This window comes from Oncorhynchus keta, chromosome 16 (genome assembly GCF_023373465.1).
Source record: "Oncorhynchus keta strain PuntledgeMale-10-30-2019 chromosome 16, Oket_V2, whole genome shotgun sequence".
NCBI lineage: Eukaryota > Metazoa > Chordata > Actinopteri > Salmoniformes > Salmonidae > Oncorhynchus > Oncorhynchus keta.
The window spans coordinates 8,633,429-8,656,957 of NC_068436.1; the positions used below are offsets into that span (position 1 = coordinate 8,633,429).

A 23,529-nucleotide genomic window follows, 5' to 3' on the forward strand; every position below is an offset into this window, starting at 1 on the left:
TTTCTGTGGTTCCAGCTCATGTTGGAGTAGGGAGAAATAAGGCAACGGATAAGGTAGCGAAAGCAGCTCTGAAGAGGGAGGAGGTAGATATGGTGGTACATTACATTTACATTTACATTTAAGTCATTTAGCAGACGCTCTTATCCAGAGCGACTTACAAATTGGTGCATACACCTTATGACAACCAGTGGAACAGCCACTTGCATCTAAATCTTGTTGGGGGGAGAAAGGGGGGACCATTCATCTAGAATTCTGTGAGGAAGGTCAGTGGGTATCTGGGGAGTGAAATGAGGGGTGGGGTGCTGTTGACAAGGCTGAGGTTGGGTCATTGCGGATAGGGAAATGGGTTATTGTTAGTGAGGAAACACCCAGATGGGAAGTGTGAGGTAGAGACTGAAGTACACTATCAGTCAAAAGTTTGGACACCTACCCATTCATGGATTTTTTTTCTTAATAATAGTGAAGACATCAAAATAACACCTATGGAATCATGTAGTAACCAAAAAAAAAATAACAAATCAAAATATATTTTAGATTCTTCAAAGTAGCCACCCTTTGCCTTGACAGCTTTGCACACTCTTGGCATTCTCTCAACCAGATTCATCTGGAATGCTTTTCCAACAGTCTGGAAGGAGTTCCCACATATGCTGAGCACTTGTTGGCTGCTTCTCCTTCACTCTGCGGTCCAACACATCCCAAACTATCTCAATTGGGTTGAGGTCGGGTGATTGTGGAGGCCAAATCATCTGATGCAGCACTCCATCACTCTCCTTCTTGGTCAAATAGCTCTTACACAGCCCGGAGGTGTGTTTTGGGTCATTGTCCTGTTGAAAAACAAATGATAGCCCCACTAAGCCCAAACCAGATGGGGTGGTGTATTGCTGCAGAATGCTATGGTAGCCATGCTGGTTAAGTGTGCCTTGAATTCTAAATAAATCACTGACAGTGTCACCAGCAAAGCACCCCCACGCCATTACACCACCTCCTCCATGCTTTATGGTGGGAAATACACATGCAGAGATCATCTGTTCACCCACACCGCTTCTCACAAAGACATGGCGGATGGGTCCAAAAATCTCAAATTTGGACTCCAGACCAAAGGAAATATTTCCACTTGTCTAATGTCCATTGCTCGTGTTTCTTGGCCCAAGCAAGTCTCTTCTTCTTATTGGTGTCCTTTAGCAGTGGTTACTTTGCAGCAATTTGACCATGAAGGCCTGATTCACAGTATCCTCTGAACAGTTGATATTGAGATGTCTGTTACGTGAACTCTGCGAAACATTTATTTGGACTACAATTTCTGAGGCTGGTAACTAATGAACTTAGTCTTCCATTCCTGTGGTGCCCTCATGAGAGCCAGTTTCATCTTAGCGCTTGGTTTTTGCGACTGTACTTGAAGAAACTTTCAAAGTTCTTACATTTTCTGTATTGACTGACCTTCGTGTCTTAGAGTAATGATGATTCTCTTTGCTTATTTGAGCTGATCTTGCCATAATATGGACTTGTTCTTTTACCAAATAGGGCTATCTTCTGTATACCACCCCTACCTTGTCACAACACAACTGATTGGCTCAAACACATTAGAAAGGAAAGAACATCCAAAAATGCACTTTTAAGAAGGCACACCTGTTAATTGGAATGCATTCCAGGTGACTACCTCATGAAGCTTATTGAGAGAATGCCAAGAGTGTGCAAAGCTGTCAAAGGCAAAATGTGGCTAGTTGAAGAATCTCAAATATATTTTGATGTGGTTAACGCTTTTGGTAACGATATGATTCCATATGTGTTGTTTCATAGTTTTGATGTCTTCACTATTATTCTACAATGTGGAAAATATAAGATAAGGTAGTAACGTTGAAGAAACAATGGTAGTTCGATTAGAGACACCTGTGAATGTTCCTCGCCAACAGAGAGATCCTTACACGATGCATGTTAAAAACGGTGACTTGCAATGGTTATAAACTGCACAGCGCAGCAAACAAAGAACATCTGAGAAAATAGGGATCATTGAGTGCTGCTTAACGTTTTTTGGGACTCCGGTATTTTACAGCAGAGACATTACAAGTAATCCTGTCGGTGAAAGTTCCGCTTTCAAACCCCGGAGCCTGTGTAAAGATGTGATTTGGACTGGGATTGAAGGAGTCGGATGGGTTTTTGATTTATTTATCTTGTTGTATGATGTCGCCCTCTCCCTCCCATTTGGTGGATGCGAGAGGCTAGAGAGGCTCAGAATCAGTCATGATGGTTCGTATGCAGAGGATGTAAAACAGATTGGTGGGACTTCAGTGCGGAATGATGGAGCTTCCAAGGCTGCTCCTGTACGACAGTAAGTGGACTTGATGTCGGAGCTGGTCCTGGCATGTTTTCGAGACCTGTTCAGAAATATTGCGCTCATGAATGTTCTCTGTCAACGGACGTTTTGGCATTGAAAAAAAGTTGTCCTTACCAATTAAAGCTATGAATTTAAAACACGACTCCGGTTGTGGAAAGCAGAAATGACAGGCTGAATATTATTGTGGATACGGCAAAATAGTTGTGGTTAACAGATGTTACTGTTGAAATGGTTGTAGACATGCTGAATTATTTTACGGGTGGATTGTTTCAGCATGATATAGATACAGTTTAATGGCTTGGGAGGGTTTCTGTAGCTCAGTTGGTAGAGCATGGCGCTTGTAACGCCAGGGTAGTGGGTTCGATTCCCGGGACCACCCATACTTAGAATGTATGCACACATGACTGTAAGTCGCTTTGGATAAAAGCGTCTGCTAAATGGCATTTATTATTATATTATAGTAAGGCCATTTTTTCCCCCCAGTTATTTTTTCTTAGTAGGGCAGAATGAGGTTGACCATGATTGATCGCACACTCCAGCACAGTAGGTGGCGGCATGTACCTTAAACGTTTGTTTGCGGACCGCCATGATATCATAGAAGACTAAGACGGACGGAAGTGAACAGTGACCAAGAACAATTTCAACGTTAGCGTTTTTATTGTTAATATTTAGATGTGTATTACCACCCTGGAACTCAAAATATGACTTAACTGCACAGCCTCACATACTTAACCCATGTAGTTTTTTAATTCGCATTAGAAACCGGACTTGGTTGATAGATGTTGTCTAGATAACGCTAGCTAGCTGCTAACAATGGCTAACTCTAACGGTATGGTTTTTCACACTCAAATAGCCTCCATCATGGAGGTTCTAGCGAATGCAGCCGTGGCAGAGATCTGTAAACTCGTAGACGACGACTATGCAGTGTTTCGTTTGGAAATAACTCAAAGCCAGAAAGAAAACAGGTCATTACGGAAGAAACTACTGGAACTGAAGGTGGCACGGGAGCGCGCAGAGAGGACAGCACGAGAGCGCGTCCTCGCCAGTAGTGTCAAGATCCTCGACCGATACAGAGGAATGGCAAGAGGTACATTTTGCAGAAGGCTGCGGAGCCCCGTTGCCCTATGCACATTTATTCAGATGTGTTACCCAGAATTGGGTCTTGGTCAGTTTTTGGATTGCATGCAATAATTCCCCTGATTACTTAGCTATCTTGTGCAAATACACTATCATATTCTAACAATTATTGACTTACTGAATTGCCTATTATTTAGTCAACGAAAGCATTGATGCATCCTTACATCCTTACCAATTATAGACTGTCAATGGTGTATAATATACCATTGCGCATTAACTGCAGCTAACCCAGGGTTTCCCAAACTCAGTCCTCGGGGTGCATGTTTTGGGTTTTGCCCTAATACTACACAATGATCAAAGCTTGATGATTAGTTGATTATTTGAATGTACTGTGTAGTGTTAGGGCAAATCCCAAAACGTGCACCCCTTGGGGTCTTGAGGACTGAGTTAACCCGCAATCACTCTCAGGTGAAGGACATCTCACTGGAGGCCACAGGAGCTTTGTGAAGCCAGCAGGACACAATACATGGAGAGATGACCAACCAATCACTATTGATGACGGGAGTGGAACCTCAACCCAGCAAGTTATTGTGATAGAGGTTAGTGTAATAGTGTTGCATAAAAATGTGTTACTTTGTAGATGAAATATGTCAATTTATTTCAGAAAGGCTCCCCTCCACTTTCACTTGCTTAAATCCTAATTTATCTGCCATAGGGGAGCTTGTGAGACTTCCTTACAACATATTTATCAAATTCTACTCATGTACTGGTAATAACCCCCTCTTCTTGTGTCAGTCTGCAGTTGCAGAGGCTGCAGGTCCTGGGGTCAAGCGGGAGAGCTCTGAAGGAGAGGAGGACCCATGGCACAGTAAAGACATCCAGACTAGAGTAGCTGGAGCGCCCCCTGTAGCCACAGATGACCCCACCACTGCCCAGGCACAGCCCAGGACCCGATGCAGCATCACGGAGGTCAGTGGAATGCCGAACGCTGTCCTCAAGTCAGAGACTAAGACTTTAACTGTACACACAGGATCTGACCACAGGTCAGACCCAGAGACACTGGGGCTGAGGAGACTGGGCTGTCCTCCTGTTCCCGGCTCAGAGTATTTACCGGTATTTCACCAAATCCAGAAGATGGTTAATTCCCGTGGAGATGGTGACACATTAGACACTGAAGTTGATGATCCGTCTTGTTCTTACGCTACAGAGATGGACCCTGGCAACATACCCTTGGGTTTAAAGAAACCGACTGATCAGTCGAAATGGGACTGGAACCAGTACAGTAGTAGTGCATGCTCTGAAGGGTGCCTAGATAAGAAAGGGGAGGTTATAGTGGTAGATGAAGTGACTGTGAAAGTCGAGGGGGATGTTCCACCCACATGGAATGCAGTTAGTCACCAAGGAGACGGACACTCACAGGGCAGAGATTTCTTAGATTACAGGGAAAGCTTAGAGACTAATCCAAATGTCACGACCCACTCCCCTTTACACGCACTCATGGATTGCGACCTGGTGTCCACGTCGATGGGACCTTCCGATTCACACGGCCACATCCTTTTCGATCAGGTATTGAACTCAAACAACAGGGCTGGAGCCCAGGCTCAGGGAGGGGGAGCCACATCAGGCAATATTAAAGAGAAACGGTTCCTCTGCATGTTCTGTCACAAAGGATTCAGCTGCCTCCAAAAGGTGGAGATCCACCAGAGGGTCCACACAGGGGAGAAACCCTTCAGCTGTACCCAGTGTGAGAAGAGGTTCTCCCGCCAGGACCACCTGAAAAGGCACCAGAGGGTCCACACAGGGGAGAAACCGTTCAGCTGTACCCAGTGTCACATGCGCTTTGCCCAGGCTGGTCACCTGAAGATGCACCTGAAGGTCCACACGGGAGAAAGGCAGTTTGCCTGTACGCACTGCGGGAAGAGGTTCACAGAGAGGAGTTACCTCAGGATACACCAGCAGAAAAAACATTCCACTCTATAAATAGAAAGTTACCCTGTATTAAAGACAAAGATTCATTTTCATTGTTGTCAGCAGAAATTTAAGAGTAACACATTTCAGTGTTGAATATTCCTGGGTAGAATATTGCATCCAGACGTGTTATTTATTTATATATATATATATATATATATATAAGCCTAAAACGTATTTCATTTCGTTTGTGCTCTATGGTGTTCACAAATTTTCCCAATAAATATGTATTCAGTTCATCAAGTTCATGCTGTGTTTTACTTGAGACATGTGTATGTGTGGTTTTCATATGGTGTATTTAACACTTGATTTTTTAATAAACACAAAATGGGACTTTTCATTCTAAGACTTTCATTGAGACTCTTTCGTGCAAGAGGCGTCACTGCAGTACCTGGTTTGAATCCAGGCTGGATCACATCCGGCTGTGATTGGGAGTCCCATAGGGCAGCGCACAATTGGCCCAGTGTCGTCCGGGTTTGGCCGGGGTAGGTCGTCATTGTAAATAATAATTTGATCTTAACGGACTTGCCTCGTTAAATAAAAGTTTATTTGTATTTTTAACGACCCACACATTAAAAAGCAGCTACTGTACACATCAAAATACCTTAGGTCAGGTTTGTCAGATGATTTGACTTATCATTGCTGACTTGTTTTTACCCACAACGTTTTTGTCCACCATGATGGGTTTAACAACCATTTAAGTAATTCTGTAACTACAGTATAGGACTCAAAAGGGAGGTCAGAGACCTGGCAGTGATTGTGGACATGATCTTGGACTACAGGAAAAGGAGGCTCGAGCATGCCCCTATTCTCATCCACCTGGGCTGTCATGGAGAGAGCTTCAAGTTCCTTGGTGTCCACATCAACAAACTATCATGGTCCAAACATTCCAAGACCGTCGTGAAGAGGGCACAACAAAACCTATTCCTCCTCAGGAGACTGAAAATATTTGGCATGGGTCCTCAGATCCCCAAAAATGTCTACAGCTGCACCATCGAGAGCGTCCTAACTGGTTGCATCACCGCCTGGTATGGCAACTGCAACTCTCTACAGAGGGGATTGCGTACGGCCCAGTACATCACTGGGGCCAGGACCTCTATACCAGGCGGCGTCAGATGAAGGCCCAAAAAAATTCGAAGTACTCCAGCCACCCTAGTCATAGACTGTTCTCTATGCTAACACACAGCAAGCGGTACCGGAGTGCCAAGTCTCAGTCCAAAATGCTTCTTAACAGCTTCTACCCCCAAGCCATAAGCCTGCTGAACAGCTAATCAAAATGGCTACTCGGACTATTTGCATTGACCCCGTCCCCTTTTTACAATTCTGCTGATACTCAGTGGTTATTATTTATGCAGTCAATATACACCTACCTACAAGTACATATTTACCGTGACAAACCTGTACCCATGCACATTGACTTGACTTGGTACCAGTACCCCTTGTATAAAGCCTCTCTTGTTTTTGCTCTTTTCTTTTTTTACTTGGAAAATATTTTTCTTAACTTTTCATTGTTGGTTAAGGACTTGTAAGTGAGCATCAAATACAACTTGATTTGAAACAAGGTGGGGATGGGTAAACAGTTTTTTTGTAGCCATTTGGCAGATGCTCTTATCCAGAGCGACTTACAGTAGTGAGTGCATACATTTTCATACCTTTTTTGTACTGGTCCCCCGTGGGAATCGAACCCACAACCCTGGCGTTGCAAGCACCATGCTCTACCAACTGAGCCACATGGGATGCCATGTTGAAAGTGTGTTCTCTGTACACACCTGAGGGAGTGTGTGTAATCAGTATCACCTGTCTCTCACAGGAGGAGGAGGGTCCAGAGGTGCATCTGGTGAAGGATGAGGGTTGTGAGGAGGGTCTGGGGAACACTTTTTTATTATTTTTTATTTCACCTTTATTTAACCAGGTAGGCTAGTTGAGAACAAGTTCTCATTTGCAACTGCGACCTGGCCAAGATAAAGCATAGCAGTGTGAGCAGACAACACAGAGTTACACATGGAGTAAACAATTAACAAGTCAAAAACACAAGAGGAAGAAAAAAGTGGAGTCTATATACATTGTGTGCAAAAGGCATGAGGTAGGCTAATAATTACAATTTTGCAGATTAACACTGGAGTGATAAATTATCAGATGGTAATGTACAGGTAGAGATAATGGTGTGCAAAAGAGCAGAAAAGTAAATAAATAAAAACAGTATGGGGATGAGGTAGGTAAAAATGGGTGGGCTATTTGCCGATAGACTATGTACAGCTGCAGCGATCGGTTAGCTGCTCAGATAGCAGATGTTTGAAGTTGGTGAGGGAGATAAAAGTCTCCAACTTCAGCGATTTTTGCAATTCGTTCCAGTCACAGGCAGCAGAAAACTGGAACGAAAGGCGGCCAAATGAGGTGTTTGCTTTAGGGGACCATGGTCATGGAGGACAACCAGACTTCACCTCCTGAATCCACAGAGGAACCAGCTGAGCAGCACAGGACCACACACAGTCTCACTGAGGTGAGCCCACTGAACTACTGTCTGATGGTATTAGGTCTGGGTAGGAGAGCTGATCTAGGATAAGTTTTGCCTTTTAGATCATAATGAATAAGGCTATGTAGACACGCGTGGACTTGATCCTCAATCAGAACATCTACTCTGAGACTCTTTGTGGATACGGCCCAGGTCTTGATGAATTTTGTCTTAAGTGTGGGACCATGCCTTTCAATTATCAAACCATTAAAGACGGTCAACTAATATAATCAACTAACATGTTTGCATAATACTCATAGCAATCCCTCTTGTCCAATCAGAAGATGCTCCATAGAAGGGTGCTCATATCAGATTTCTTGATCCAACATCCTCTCACTCTGTATCTCTTACAGTCAGTAGACACGGAGGATGGAAAGCCTGATCTGCTGCTGGTCAAAGAGGAGACAATAGAAGATGGACCAGAGAGCATTGATCTGCTGAGTGGACTAAAAATGGGGGAGCAAGGTAAGAGAGACATAGATATAGCCTACATACAGTAATAGATCTTCAATCGGAATAGTGATGCACCTTGCTATAATTTTTTCTTCATTCATAAAATGAAATCAATACAACGTATGTTCACATACTAAAACACACAGTATAATTTATGAACTTGACCAGGTAATTGACTCCGACTCCTTTGGGCCAATGGTGATGACATCACTGAGCAGGCCAGGACCAGAGACGACATAGTGGAGGTCAGTGGATGGAACAACTAGAAACAGACAGTCAAAAACAAAAAAAAACAAGCTTAGTCTCCTTGACAACAAGGTGAATAATATATTTGGTCTGTGGGGACGGGGAGGTGTCGGTATGTGGCGGGAGAGAACAGATTTGGCTAGAGATGTTCCGTCCTGCTCCTATAATTTAGATTCAGAAAGACTGATGGCACCTCAGGTTAACCCTCTAACAGGTGCTGCCTTCAGCCTGCCTTCTATAGCACCTATCAACTGGAACATGGACCCTGCGACAACACAAAACCTCCCTGGCCTTCATCCTCCTCACACTCTCCTAATGTTAAACCAGACCTCAGACAATGCCAGTGGCTCAACACTAAAAGGCTACACAAGACCATTGACAAATGACAGTAAAGTTGAACTGCAGTTACACTGCAAAATTACTTCATTAAAACATTTTGGATGCATTATAGGTCTATATTTTATTGCATTGGGACCAATGGAGTGGGTGGAGTAGAGTGTTGCTGGCATATAGACCTCAGCCCTCCATGAAATAACACCATATATAGACTCTACAGACTTTAGTGAGTAATCCCAACCCCACTTTTACTTCAACACCTAGAAGTTGTCTCTTTATGCCAATATGTAATTGAAGGCCTATAGTGTATTGCATTGAGACCAATTGTGTGGGTGGAGTAGAAAGTGTTGCTGGACATGAAATTACACCATATAGCTTCTACACACCCTGGTGAGTAATCTCAACCCCACTTTTACTTCAGCACCTAGAATAGTTCTCTCTAAAAGCCCATATGAATTTAATGTATATTGTATTGCATTGGGGGGACTTATTTGACCATGGAACATGTTTAAAACCCCAATAAAAAATGAAAAGATCACTTAAATATGATCAAATATGAATCATTGTTAATGTTTAGACAATTACGTTTCACATATCATGAATAAATATAGGTTATTGATACTTTTCTATTACATGGGGAAATTTTATTTGGAAAATTTATTTGGGAAATTTGCCGAAAACCTGTGACCCGGAAGTACTTTTTGGTGTTGCGACAAGGTGCTGGTGTAAACAGTTACCAATATCAATTTCATCGTTAGAGTTTTACTTTAGACGTTTATTGACACCCTGGAATTCAAAATATGAATAATTGAACTGTATAACAATATATATATACCCCATGTAGTGTTTAATTCGCGTTTGAGACAGGACTTGCTTGATATGTTATCAAGGTAACGCTAGCTAGCTGCTTAGCTAACATGGCTAACTGTATGGTTTTTCACACTCAAATAGCCTCCATCATGGAGGTGCTAGCGAATGCAGCCGTGTCAGAGATCTGTAAACTCGTAGACGACGACTATACAGTGTTTCGTTTGGAAATAACTCAAAGCCAGAAAGAAAACCGGGCTCTGCGGAGGAAACTACAGCTACTGGAACTAAAGGGGTCACGGGAGCGCATCCTCGCAAGTCGTCCCAGAAGTGTCAAGATCCTCGACCGATACAGAGGAATGGGAAGAGGTACATTTTGCAGAATGCCGAAGCTGCGAGGCCTGTCGCCCGGTTCCGCTCTACGCATGTGTTACTTTAGATTTGTTAACCACATACTGTATATGGTTAACCAGAATTGGGTGTTGGATAGTATATAATAATTCCCCAGATTACTTAACTAGATATCTTGCGCAAAGACACAATATCATATCCTAACCAGATTCTTAATGTACTACATTTCCTGTTATATACTCATTGAAAACAATGTGATGCATGGAACATAATCAATACATAGTATATCAAGAAGTTATAAGTGTTACCGTACATCCTTGCCAATTGTTGACAGCTTCAATAGTGTACAATATACCACTAACCTAACCACCTCTTTTCCTCCAATCACTCTCTCAGGTGAAGGACATCTCACTGGAGGCCACAGGAACTTTGTTAAACCAGCGGGACACAATACATGGAGAGATGACCAATCAATCACTGTTGATGAGGGGAGTGGAATCTCAACCCAGCACCCTATCATGATAGAGGTTAGTGTAATAGTGTTGCAAATGTGTCCCGTTTATTTCAGAAAGGCTCCCCTCAGCTATTCACTTGCATGTACATCCTTATTTATCTGCCAATGCAGAGTTTGTGAGACTTCCCTATGACATTGTTATCCAATTCTTACATGCTGACTACACCGGCCACACGTGTGCGCCTTCGCGCGCATGTTGATTTTGTCCATCCACACCAGACGCGATCAGGACATGCAGTTTGAAATATCAAAGTGAACCAACTATATTAATTTTGGGACAGGTCATTACACTGTGAGGGAAGTGTTATGTTTATGTATCAAATCAATGCTACAAAGTATCGAATCAAGGCTACTTTCTACTAACTAATTGGAAAGGTTCATGCAGATGACTGGCTGATCATGTATGGAGGAATCATCACTATCACTGTTCCTCAACTTGGCAATATGCCCAGAATATGGGAACCACCGAGGTATCTCAGTTTCAAGCTCTCAATTTGGAGAGAGAGAAAGCCTTGTGAGGTGGGGATACTTTGCTGCCTCAGGACCTGGACGACTTGCCTTAATAGAAGGAACCGAGAATTCTACAGGAGAATGTCAGGCCAGCCGTCTGTGAGCTGAAGCTGAAGTGCAGCTGGGTCATGCAGCAAGACAATGATCCAAAACACACAAAGTCTACATGAAAATGGTTCAAAAGCAACACATTTACAGTTTTGGAATGACCTCGTCAAAGTCCAGACCTAATCCCAATTGAGATGTGGTGGCAGGACTTGAAACGAGCAGTTCATGCTTGAAAACCCACAAATGTCGCTGAGTTAAAGCGTACAAGAGTTGGCCAAAATTCCTCCACAGCGAGTGAGAGGTTGATCAACAACTACAGGAAGAATTTGGTTGGTCATTGCAGCTAAAGGTGGCACAACCAGTTATTGAATGTAAGGGGGCAATAACTGTTTCACATAGGGGAATTGGGTGTTGCATAACTTTTTAAAAGCAATAAAACAAGTTTAATAAAATATTTATTTATAAACTCAGGTTCCCTTTATCTAATATTAGGTTTTGGTTGAAGATCTGATAATTCAGTATCAAAAATATGCAAAAATAGAGTATCACAAAGGGGCAAATCATTTTTCAAAGGCACTGTAAATACACGCTCTGTTACGATACAGGAAAGATATGTTTTAGAGCTGGGACGGAAAAAAATTCCATGACAAAAATGAAAACACGAATTAGGCAAATAAATTGTCCTTTAAAAACCTGTTTTATATAACATTTTATGTGCTATAACTTGGCAAATCAATACATGTGACTGTGGGTGACAACATAATGAGGTTTGTTTCCAACATTAGGTCTCTCTTCCTAAAGAAGTTAAATCCGCTTCATGTTTTGTTTCCTTGCCATGATACTAACGAGTATCGCGATTCTGGTATTGTCCCGGCCCTAGTTTTAGCTTAAAAATAATCGATGCAAATCTGTTTGATTAGAGAACAATTCGATGTGATTCGGTTCGATGCACAAACATTTGTTGCATAAACACATTCATATACCATTCTAAATTAAAATCTGCTGCTGATGGAGCTCATGAACTGGGCCTCTCTGAGCTGGAGCTGACTGTGTGTGTCTACATTATGTATGTCTATGGTGTGTTAGTGGTTCACCCATCCACAATTGCTAATAACCCATCTGCAACCGCCCAACTATATGTGATAAAGTTCAATTCTGAGAACCGACCCTAACCCGCTAATATAGAAAATGCGCTGTAGGCTACAGTCAAAGATGGCGAGAAGATTTTTGGACAGGGGCCTCCCGGGTGGCGCAGTGGTTAAGGGTGCTGTACTGCAGCGCCAGCTGTGCCACCAGAGACTCTGGGTTTGCGCCCAGGCTCTGTCGTAACCGCCCGCGACCGGGAGGTCCGTGGGGGCAGCGCACAATTGGCATAGCTTCGTCCGGGTTAGGGAGGGTTTGGCCGGTAGGGATGTCCTTGTCTCATCGCGCACCAGCGACTCCTGTGGCTCGCTAACCTTGGTAGCCAGGTGCACTGTGTTTCCTCCGACACATTGGTGCGGCTGGCTTCCAGGTTGGATGTGCGCTGTGTTAAGAAGCAGTGCGGGTAGGTTGGGTTAAGTATTGGAGGACTCATGACTTTCAACCTTAGTCTCTCCCGAGCCCGTACGGGAGTTGTAGCGATGAGACAAGATAGTAGCTTCTAACAATTGGATACCACGAAATTGGGGAGAAAGAGGTAAAAAAAAAAACAATTTAAAAAGATTTTTGGACAGGTGGTGCAGGAATCTTTTGACTCATTTAAATATGTTTCTGCTTATAATTTCCGACATTTTGGCTATTTTGTTAATCAACTTGTCCATAATTAGATACATGCAGCTTCTCTTCTGTCATCATATGCTACCCTAGAAGACTGAATAAACCCTTGCTCACCAGCATAATGTCAATAAATAATAGAATGTGGATTGCTTTCTGTCATCTCTGCTGCTTTCTGGGAGAAAGTGCAATGTATAAAATAAAAATGGACATTTTGCACAAAATCTTTCATATGACAGTTTGTAAGGAAATAGAGAGCTGTGAAAACGATCCAACATGTTTCTGATAAGATTTCAGTTCGGCTTGGATGCATATTTTATGTGGTTGAAATACTATCAGCTTTTATGATGCTGATAAAGATGGCACCTCTGCTGACGGTCCCTAACTGTGCATTTGCATTCTCTCATGTAACCATACCAAACGTAACATACCATTCTAATTTGAGTGTCCCGGATTTACGTTTACTATGTTTCGTCTAGTCTGTGAGACCAGGCTGATGCAGCCTACAGATATAAAAGTATTTAACCCGACCGCCACCCACCCTCCCTTCATCCACACGGATACACCCGTGGGGACTGCGGGTAATGAGCCAACCCCTGCATCACTAGTGTATGTAAAGGATGTATGTCTATTATCTATGTCCTAGGCACCTGATCTGAGCCATAAGGGAGACTAGGTATTTACCAATATCAGATTGGGGGGGTGTCAATGTAGCCTGTTTTTCTCTCCCCACTTTGGTTCTGAAATTACCATCACCCACTAATTAACTTGTCATGTTTGCAGATTAAGTGTTTGAGCTCATAATGTATCAATATTGATTGTTTTCAAATTAGCTATGACATATCCAAAGTTGTGCTATAAATTAATTGGCTTTCACCCCCCATCTCAAAAACAAATGCAGTGTGCCAGATTGCTGTCCTCGTTCTGAAATGGTTAACTTTACCCAGTATATCTAAAAATGACCATATACACTGATTGTTTGAAGCAAAACTACCAAAACTATTGCTGATGGTGAACCTGAACAATCGAAACGCAGATCTATTGTAAGCCCCCGTTCAGCAGCTTAACTAGGCTACTGATATTTCCTGGGGTTGTTCGGCATGCAAGCTGACTTGTAGACCAATGACTGCCAACACGGGTACATTCTTAGTTCGACACTGAAGAGAGGACGCATCGGTTGTGACAAAAGAGGAGGTATGGTAAGGTAGAAAGACAGTAACATGTTAGTGAATCTGCGATTTGTAATGTTTGAATGGACTTTCTAACCGACGCGTTGACTGACCAATGGGTGCGGACCAATGCAATTGTATCTGAAACATTTTAATTGGGACCGATGCGTTTTGGTTGAATAGTTACATCCCTACCGATTCTACTCATGGATTATAACATCTCTTCTTGTATCAGTCTGCAGGTCCTGGGGTCAAGCATGACAGGTCTGAACGAGAGCCACAACACAGCAGAGACATCCAGACTGTAGCAGCGGTTGGAGTGACGCCCCCTGTAGACACTGAGGGCCTTACCACTGCCGTGCCCCAGCCCAGGACCCGATGCAGCATCACGGAGGTCAGTGGAACGCCGAACGCCGTCCTCAAGTCAGAGACCGACACAGAGACTTTAACTGTAACACAAAGGCTCTTACACACAGGATCTGACCACAGATCAGACCCAGAGAGACTGGGGCCACTGGGCTGTCCTGCTCCCGGCTCAGAGTATTTACTTCACGGTAACTCGAGCATGAGGATGGTTCATTCCCATCCGGACTCAGGCGACGTGTTAGAGACTGGTAATGATCCATCTTGTTCTTACACTACAGAGATGGACCCTGGCAACATATCCTTGGGTTTAGAGATACAGACTGATCTGTCTACAGGGGACTGGAACCGGTACAGTAATAGTGTATTTTCTGAAGGGTGCCTAGATAAAAAAGGGAAGGGTCTGGTCGTAGATGAAGTGACTGTGAAAGTGGAGGGCGACATTCCTCCCACATGGAATGCAGATAGTCACCTAGGAGACAAAAACTCACAGGGGAGAGGTTTCATAGATTACAGAGAAAGCTTAGAGACAAATCCAAATGTCACAACCCACTCCCCTTTACCTGCGTTCAGGGATCACAACCCAGTGTCCACGTCGATGGAGCATTCTGATTCACACAGCCGCATCCTTTTCGATCAGGTATTGAACTCAAACGACAAGGCTAGAGCTCAGGCTCAGGGAGGGGAAGCCACATCAGGCAGTAGTAAAGAGAAACGGTTCCTCTGCATGTTCTGTAAGAAAGGCTTCAGCTGCCCCCAGACAGTGGAGATCCACCAGAGGGTCCACACAGGGGAGAAACCCTACAGCTGTACCCAGTGTCCCATGCGCTTCACACAGGCTGGTGACCTGAAGAGGCACCACAGGGTCCACACAGGGGAGAAACCCTACAGCTGCCCGCAGTGTCACATCCACTTCACCCAGGCTAGCAGCCTGAAGAGGCACCTGAAGGTCCACACAGGAGAAAGGCTGTTCACCTGTACACACTGCGGGAAGAGGTTCTCAGAGAGGGGCATCCTCAGGATACACCAGCAGAAAAACCATTCCACAAAATAAACCATTCCAATGTATAGTTTAAGTTTAGATCAAACCCTGCATTAAAGACACAGATGTATTGTCCGCAGAAAATATCCACTGATGTATTTGGAAGAATGAGAGTAACAGATTTCAGTGTTGAATATTCCTGAATAGAATATTGCATCCAGACATTGTGTGATATGAGCCTAAAAAGTCTGTAACATATTGTGTTTGTACTTTGTAAGCTATATGATGTTCACAAATGCCCATTTCATTACTTCCATTCAACTACTTTTTTTAAAAGTAATTAATTAGAAAAATGTATGCAGTTTATCAACTTCATGCAGATATTTTGTTGAGGCGTTTGGTTTTCATATGGTGTATTTAAACCTTGTTTATATTTAGTAAACACAAAATGGGACTTTTCATTCTAAGACTTTCATTGAGACTCGCTTTAATATACATCACATCTGATCTCACCCTATTATGCATACACCCAACAGTGCTTTATAACCATTATACACTTACTAAATATACCTACACACTAACAAACACCCTGTAGTCCATTAGACCAACAAACACCCTGTAGTCCATTAGACCAACAAACACCCCGTAGTCTATTAAGACCAACAGACACCCCGTAGTCTATTAGACCAACAAACACCCCGTAGTCCATTAGACCAACAAACACCCTGTAGTCCATTAGACCAACAAACACCCCGTAGTCTATTAGACCAACAAACACCCCGTAGTCTATTAGACCAACAAACACCCCGTAGTCTATTAGACCAACAAACACCCCGTAGTCTATTAGACCAACAAACACCCCGTAGTCTATTAGACCAACAAACACCCCGTAGTCTATTAGACCAACAAACACCCCGTAGTCTATTAGACCAACAAACACCCCACAGTCTATTAGACCAACAAACACCCCGTAGTCTATTAGACCAACAAACACCCCGTAGTCTATTAGACCAACAAACACCCCGTAGTCTATTAGACCAACAAACACCCCGTAGTCTATTAGACCAACAAACACCCCGTAGTCTATTAGACCAACAAACACCCCGTAGTCTATTAGACCAACAAACACCCCGTAGTCTATTAGACCAACAAACACCCCGTAGTCTATTAAGACCAACAGACACCCCGTAGTCTATTAGACCAACAAACACCCCGTAGTCTATTATACCAACAAACACCCCGTAGTCTATTAGACCAACAAACACCCCGTAGTCTATTAGACCAACAAACACCCCGTAGTCTATTAGACCAACAAACACCCCGTAGTCTGTTAGACCAACAGACACCCCGTAGTCTATTAGACCAACAGACACCCCGTAGTCTGTTAGACCAACAAACACCCCGTAGTCTGTTAGACCAACAAACACCCCGTAGTCTGTTAGACCAACAAACACCCCGTAGTCTGTTAGACCAACAAACACCCAACGTAGTCTATTAGACCAACAAACACCCCGTAGTCTATTAGACCAACAAACACCCGTAGTCTATTAGACTATTAGACCAACAAACACCCCGTAGTCTATTAGACCAACAAACACCCCGTAGTCTATTAGACCAACAAACACCCCGTAGTCTATTAGACCAACAAACACCCCGTAGTCTATTAGACCAACAAACACCCCGTAGTCTATTAGACCAACAAACACCCCGTAGTCTATTAGACCAACAAACACCCCGTAGTCTATTAGACCAACAAACACCCCGTAGTCTATTAGACCAACAAACACCCCGTAGTCTATTAGACCAACAAACACCCCGTAGTCTATTAGACCAACAAACACCCCGTAGTCTATTAGACCAACAAACACCCCGTAGTCTATTAGACCAACAGACACCCCGTAGTCTATTAGACCAACAGACACCCCGTAGTCTATTAGACCAACAAACACCCCGTAGTCTATTAGACCAACAGACACCCCGTAGTCTATTAGACCAACAGACACCCCGTAGTCTATTAGATCAACAAACACCCCGTAGTCTATTAGATCAACAAACACCCCGTAGTCTATTAGATCAACAGACACCCCGTAGTCTATTAGACCAACAGACACCCCGTAGTCCATTAGACCAACAGACACCCCGTAGTCTATTAGATCAACAGACACCCCGTAGTCTATTAGACCAACAGACACCCCGTAGTCTATTAGACCAACAAACACCCCGTAGTCTATTAGATCAACAAACACCCCGTAGTCTATTAGACCAACAAACACCCCGTAGTCTATTAGACCAACAAACACCCCGTAGTCCATTAGACCAACAAACACCCCGTAGTCCATTAGACCAACAAACACCCCGTAGTCCATTAGACCAACAAACACCCCGTAGTCCATTAGACCAACAAACACCCCGTAGTCCATTAGACCAACAAACACCCCGCAGTCTATTAGACCAACAAACACCCCGCAGTCTATTAGACCAACAAACACCCCGTAGTCCATTAGACCAACAAACACCCCGTAGTCCATTAGACCAACAAACACCCCGTAGTCCATTAGACCAACAAACACCCTGCAGTCTATTAGACTAACACACCATGTAGTCTATTAGACCAACAAACACCCTGTAGTCTAGTACACTAACACACCATGTAGTCTGTTAGTGTAACAGACTTCAGTATGTTTGTTAGTCTAACAAACAATCTGTAGTCTATTAAACAACAAACACTGTAGTCTATTACACTAACAAACACCTACTGATGCTGACTTAACTAATCATAGCTGACTTTATTATTTTACCCACATTATCCTATTTATGTCCACCATGATGGGTTTAACAACAATGAAGTCATTCTGTAACTACAGAATAGGACTCAAACGTAGTTGGGATGGGTAAACACTCCGGGCCATACTTGCAAAAATTAGAAACTGTTAAAGGTTAAGTTTAAACGACCACCTGATGAGGTTAGTAGGTTATCATAGGGCGAAATCTGCAAGCTTATGTACAGTGGGGCAAAAAAGCATTTAGTCAGCCACCAATTGTGCAAGTTCTCCCACTTAAAAAGATGAGAGGCCTGTAATTTTCATCATAGGTACACTTCAACTATGACAGACAAAATTAGCAAATTATGGTGGAAAATAAGTATTTGGTCACCTACAAACAAGCAAGATTTCTGGCTCTCACAGACCTGTAACTTCTTCTTTAAGAGGCTCCTCTGTCCTCCACTTGTTACCTGTATTAATGGCAACAGTTTGAACTTGTTATCAGTATAAAAGACACCTGTCCACAACCTCAAACAGTCACACTCCAAACTCCACTATGGCCAAGACCAAAGAGCTGTCAAAGGACACCAGAAACAAAAATTGTAGACCTGCACCAGGCTGGGAAGACTGAATCTGCAATAGGTAAGCAGCTTGGTTTGAAGAAATCAACTGTGGGAGCAATTATTAGGAAATGGAAGACATACAAGACCACTGATAATCTCCCTCGATCTGGGGCTCCACGCAAGATCTCACTCCGTGGGGTCAAAATGATCACAAGAATGGTGAGCAAAAATCCCAGAACCACACGGGGGGACCTAGTGAATGACCTGCAGAGAGCTGGGACCAAAGTAAAAAAGCCTACCATCAGTAACACACTATGCCGCCAGGGACTCAAATCCTGCAGTGCCAGACGTGGCCCCCTGCTTAAGCCAGTACATGTCCAGGCCCGTCTGAAGTTTGCTAGAGAGCATTTGGATGATCCAGAAGAAGATTGGGAGAATGTCATATGGTCAGATGAAACCAAATAACTTTTTGGTAAAAACTCGTCGTGTTTGGAGGACAAAGAATGCTGAGTTGCATCCAAAGAACACCATACCTACTGTGAAGCATGAGGGTGGAAACATCATGCTTTGGGACTGTTTTTCTGCAAAGGGACCAGGACAACTGATCTGTGTAAAGGAAAGAATGAATGAAGGGCCATGTATCGTGAGATTTTGAGTGAAAACCTCCTTCCATCAGCAAGGGCATTGAAGATGAAACGTGGCTGGGTCTTTCAGCATGACAATGATCCCAAACACACCACACGGGCAATGAAGGAGTGGTTTCGTAAGAAGCATTTCAAGGTCCTGGAGTGGCCTAGCCAGTCTCCAGATCTCAACCCCATAGAAAATCTTTGGAGGGAGTTGAAAGTCCGTGTTGCCCAGCAACAGCCCCAAAACATCACTGCTCTAGAGGAGATCTGCATGGAGGAATGGGCCAAAATACCAGCAGCAGTGTGTGAAAACCTTGTGAAGACTTACAGAAAATGTTTGACCTCTGTCATTGCCAACAAAGGGTATATAACAAAGTATTGAGATAAATTTTTGTTATTGACCAAAATACTTATTTTCCACCATAATTTGCAAATAAATTCATAAATCCTACAATGTGATTTTCTGGATTTTTTCTCTCTCATTTTGTCTGTCATAGTTGAAGTGTACCTATGAGGAAAATTACAGGTCTCTCATCTTTTTAAGTGGGAGAACTTGCACAATTGGTGGCTGACTAAATACTTTTTTGCCCCACTGTAATGAGAACAGATAACATGTAGCCTTTGCTCACGTGCCACTACGTCAACGATTTTAATTGGCTGTTGCTTAAACTTAACCTTGAACTTAAACCTTTTCTAATGTTCGTAAGTATGGCCCCAACATGTTGAAAGCGTGTGTTTATTATACGTGTGTGCGACTGTGTGTCTCCTGAGGGAGACTGTCGGTGTAATATGTATCACCTGTCACTTCCAGGAGGAGGAGGAGGGTCCAGAGGTGCTGCTGGTGAAGGAGGAGGGGTGTGAGGAGAGTCTGGGGAACCCTGAGGGGACCATGGTCATGGAGGACAACCAGACTACACCTCCTCCTGAAACCACAGAGGAACCAACTGAGCAGCACAGGACCACATACAGTCTCACTGAGGTGAGCCAACTGTAAACTACTGTCTGAATGGTATTAGGTCAGGGCCCGTATCCACAAAGCCTCTGAGTAGGAGTGCCGATCTAGGATCAGTTTTGCCTTTGAGATCATAATAACACTATGTAGACAGGTGGGGACAAGGGCCCGTAGTTATCTAACTGCCTGAAAATTCTCAGTGACACAAATTTGGTCTTACTTTTACGCATAGGAGTAAGAGCATGTTATCAACATTCCTATGACTTAAAAGTACTCATATCTCAGGGTGTATTTAAGAGAGCTCAATAGGGGTCTTAACCGGTTAGGAGTTGCCAGAAGTTGCCACCTTACCCTTCTTGGCAACAGTGATGATTTGGGTCCATCACAGACCGTCAAACCCAGATGGCACTTAAAGCACCTCAAATCAAAGGTTCATTTTCCCACCACTACGCCAGATTATAAAAAAAACATGCTGCAGTCATCCAATTCACTGGTTTCCCGGGAGTTTTTGGCGTCATTGATTATGCCCACATCACAACCATTGCCCTCCATGGATGAGGACACATTCATCAATCGAAAGCGGTACCACAGTATTAACACCAAAGTGTTTTTTTTAATGCAGACTATAAGATTCTCGATGTTGTAGCCAACTGGCCTGGGTCTTCACGACTCCAGAGTGCTCAGTGAGAGCGGCCTCAACATGCTGTTTGAGCGCAATGTTGTTCCTTTGGATGTCACTTTCTTGGTGACAAGGGGTACCCCCAGATAAGTTGGCTGCTAAACCCCTTTTCTACGACCTTTCCCCAGGGGAAAGCTCAGCTCAATTATAACAGGTGAGGCAATAGGCCAAACATTTAATTTATGGGCTACATAATACAGTAGGCTTTATCTCAGTGTAATTAAAATATTAATCCACCTAAAATGACATGTAAATATTGTTTTATCTGAGGGATCACATGGAGCCTGGTAGAAAGGGGAATAGGCCAGTGGAAGAGGAGATTTCATGTTCTCCATGGAGAGGTGCGTCACAGCCCAAGCAAGGATGGTCTGTCGCATAATGGCTTCTTCAATATTGAACGACATCTGCAAACTACGGCTCATCCGTCTACCTCCCGACGATGGACAATCTGAAACTGACGATGACAACAGTGACTATGGCGATGATGATGCAAGCCCCAGTGCCATAGGTGGACAGGGAACGCTTTTCCACCAGCACTTTACCAACCTTCACTTTAGGTAGGCTCGCATAACAATCTCCACACTTCGTTTTGCCGCTTTGTCAGCGCAGGAGAATGGTCTCGTAGAACCCAATATCTAGCTACAGAACATTAAGCTATTGGAATGGGAGAGCATCATACAGATATTCAGGGTTGGGTAGGTTACTTTCTAAATGTAATCCGTTAGTTACTAGTTACCTGTCCAAAATTGTAATCAGTAACGTAATTTTTGGATGACCTAAACTCAGTAACGTAATCTGATTACACAGTTACTTTTAGATTACTTTCCCCTTAAGAGTTAATAGATGAAGACAACAATGTATGTTAGCAATTGAACCACATCTATTGCAGGATAAATCAATGTTAAAGTTTACATATCTGGCCATATATGGATGTGAATTTTTACTTTACGGATTGGTTATGTAGGCTTCTTCTAACCCACCGCTTTCTACTACATATAATAATAATAATACAATTAAATTATATCTTTACATTTAAAACCAAAGTCTATCAGAATTACAGTCATTCCAATAAATGTTATAACCCTTAATCTTCAAGAATAGGACTTATGGAAGTATAGATTTGCCAAATTGTTTTACCTGAGCATAACCCCAAAAATAAGGACTTATTAGCCAGCCCTACTATGTTTGATTTTGTTGTCATGGAGGACTGATTGGGCTCATTGATTCGAGTTGAAAAATTAAAAGCTGTGCTCATGGAATGTTATGCTTTGAGCGCTACTGAAAAGTTATATTTACATGTGAAAAATTAATGCCTTATGCTGCATTTGCTATTGGCCTATTGTTTAAATTTTTGTTGGTGACACTTTGATTCCTTGATAATATGCAGCTGTTTAAAGGGCAAATCCACAGAACAATAACAAAATGGTTGCCCCGCCTCTGTTTTGGTAAAAAAGCTGCGGGATGGGCCTGGAGAAATATAACCACTGTCAGAATAATAGACAGAGCTACGGATGCAAGGACTGACCATCGATGATATCACAATTGTTTTAACCATGTTATGAGGCTATAGTGTTTGTTTACATTTACAATGTTTGCAAACATTGGAGAAAAACAAGCTTATATTTCGGCATTTCATGGAGTGTGACAGTTGAACTAAGCTCATGAGGCATTTAAGTGGTATTTTTTAAGAATAAATCGATCTATATATATATCCATTGAAAGTTCAAAAATTGATGTAGCAACTACAGATTGCCCCTTTAGGTCTATTAAAAGTGTGCGAGTTTGAGCATATGTCCATTCGGCCAATGGATTTATTTATTTTATCAGCATGAATTAGATTGAGCAATATAAGCCCCAATTGTATTCCATAGGCTGGGATCCACACTATGCAGCTGTTGCAAGAGCGCATTTTCTCACTGGCTGTCTACTGGTTTCAAAAACAATGATTGATAGGCAGCTTAAACGTCTTGAATTCAACCATTATTGGGTTCAAATACACATTTAGATCTGTGAACAGCCATCCACAACAACCACAATCCATAAATCGCAAATAGCTAAATGAGATTCACATCAATGTGCAAGCGTTTATTCAAATTGGATCATCTTTGGGTGGCGACAGCAGTCGCACCATTACAAGCCATAGCTTGGACTGTAGCCTACAAAAGGCCTATTTCTGCTGGTCACATATACTCCCTCTCCGGCCTCTAGGTCATCAGGCTGCTGATTATTCCGCACACCTGTCACCATCGTCTCGCGCACCTGCGGCTCATGACACTCACCTGGACTCCATCACCTCCTTGATTATCTTCCCTATATCTATCACCTCCCTTGGTTCTTTCCTCGGGTGTTATTGACTCTGTTTTCATGTCCGTGCGTTGTTTGTTTTTGTTTTGATTAAAACACTCACTCCCTGAACTTGCTTCCGGATTCTCAGCGCACTCGTTAAACTGCTCTTTTCCTGCGATCCATCAAACATTTAGAATGTGATACGTTTTCCCGCAAACAATTTGTTCAAAATATA

The 23,529-nt window shown here is 43.0% G+C and overlaps 1 protein-coding gene and 1 non-coding gene across 8 annotated transcripts in view; one reads left to right on the forward strand and one right to left on the reverse strand.

Moving 5' to 3' along the window:
- Positions 1–23,529, forward strand: part of LOC118395578 (zinc finger protein 143-like) — a 75,501-nt gene that overhangs the window by 18,404 nt on the left and 33,568 nt on the right. Inside the window, exons 1-5 of one of the 7 annotated variants that reach the window (XM_052465083.1) lie at positions 1,655–1,763; positions 3,186–3,419; positions 10,479–10,609; positions 14,314–14,472; positions 20,192–20,356. The exons of 1 other annotated variant lie outside the window; for it this stretch is intronic. In XM_052465083.1, coding sequence (XP_052321043.1) covers positions 1,661–1,763; positions 3,186–3,419; positions 10,479–10,609; positions 14,314–14,472; positions 20,192–20,356 — 792 coding nt within the window. In that variant the 5' untranslated portion in view covers positions 1,655–1,660. 5 more of the 7 variants (XM_052465077.1, XM_052465081.1, XM_052465079.1 and 2 more) reach the window with 5 other exon arrangements.
- trnaa-ugc (transfer RNA alanine (anticodon UGC)) lies at positions 7,042–7,115 on the reverse strand. Its single transcript has one exon. It is a non-coding gene; the product is annotated as a tRNA-Ala (tRNA).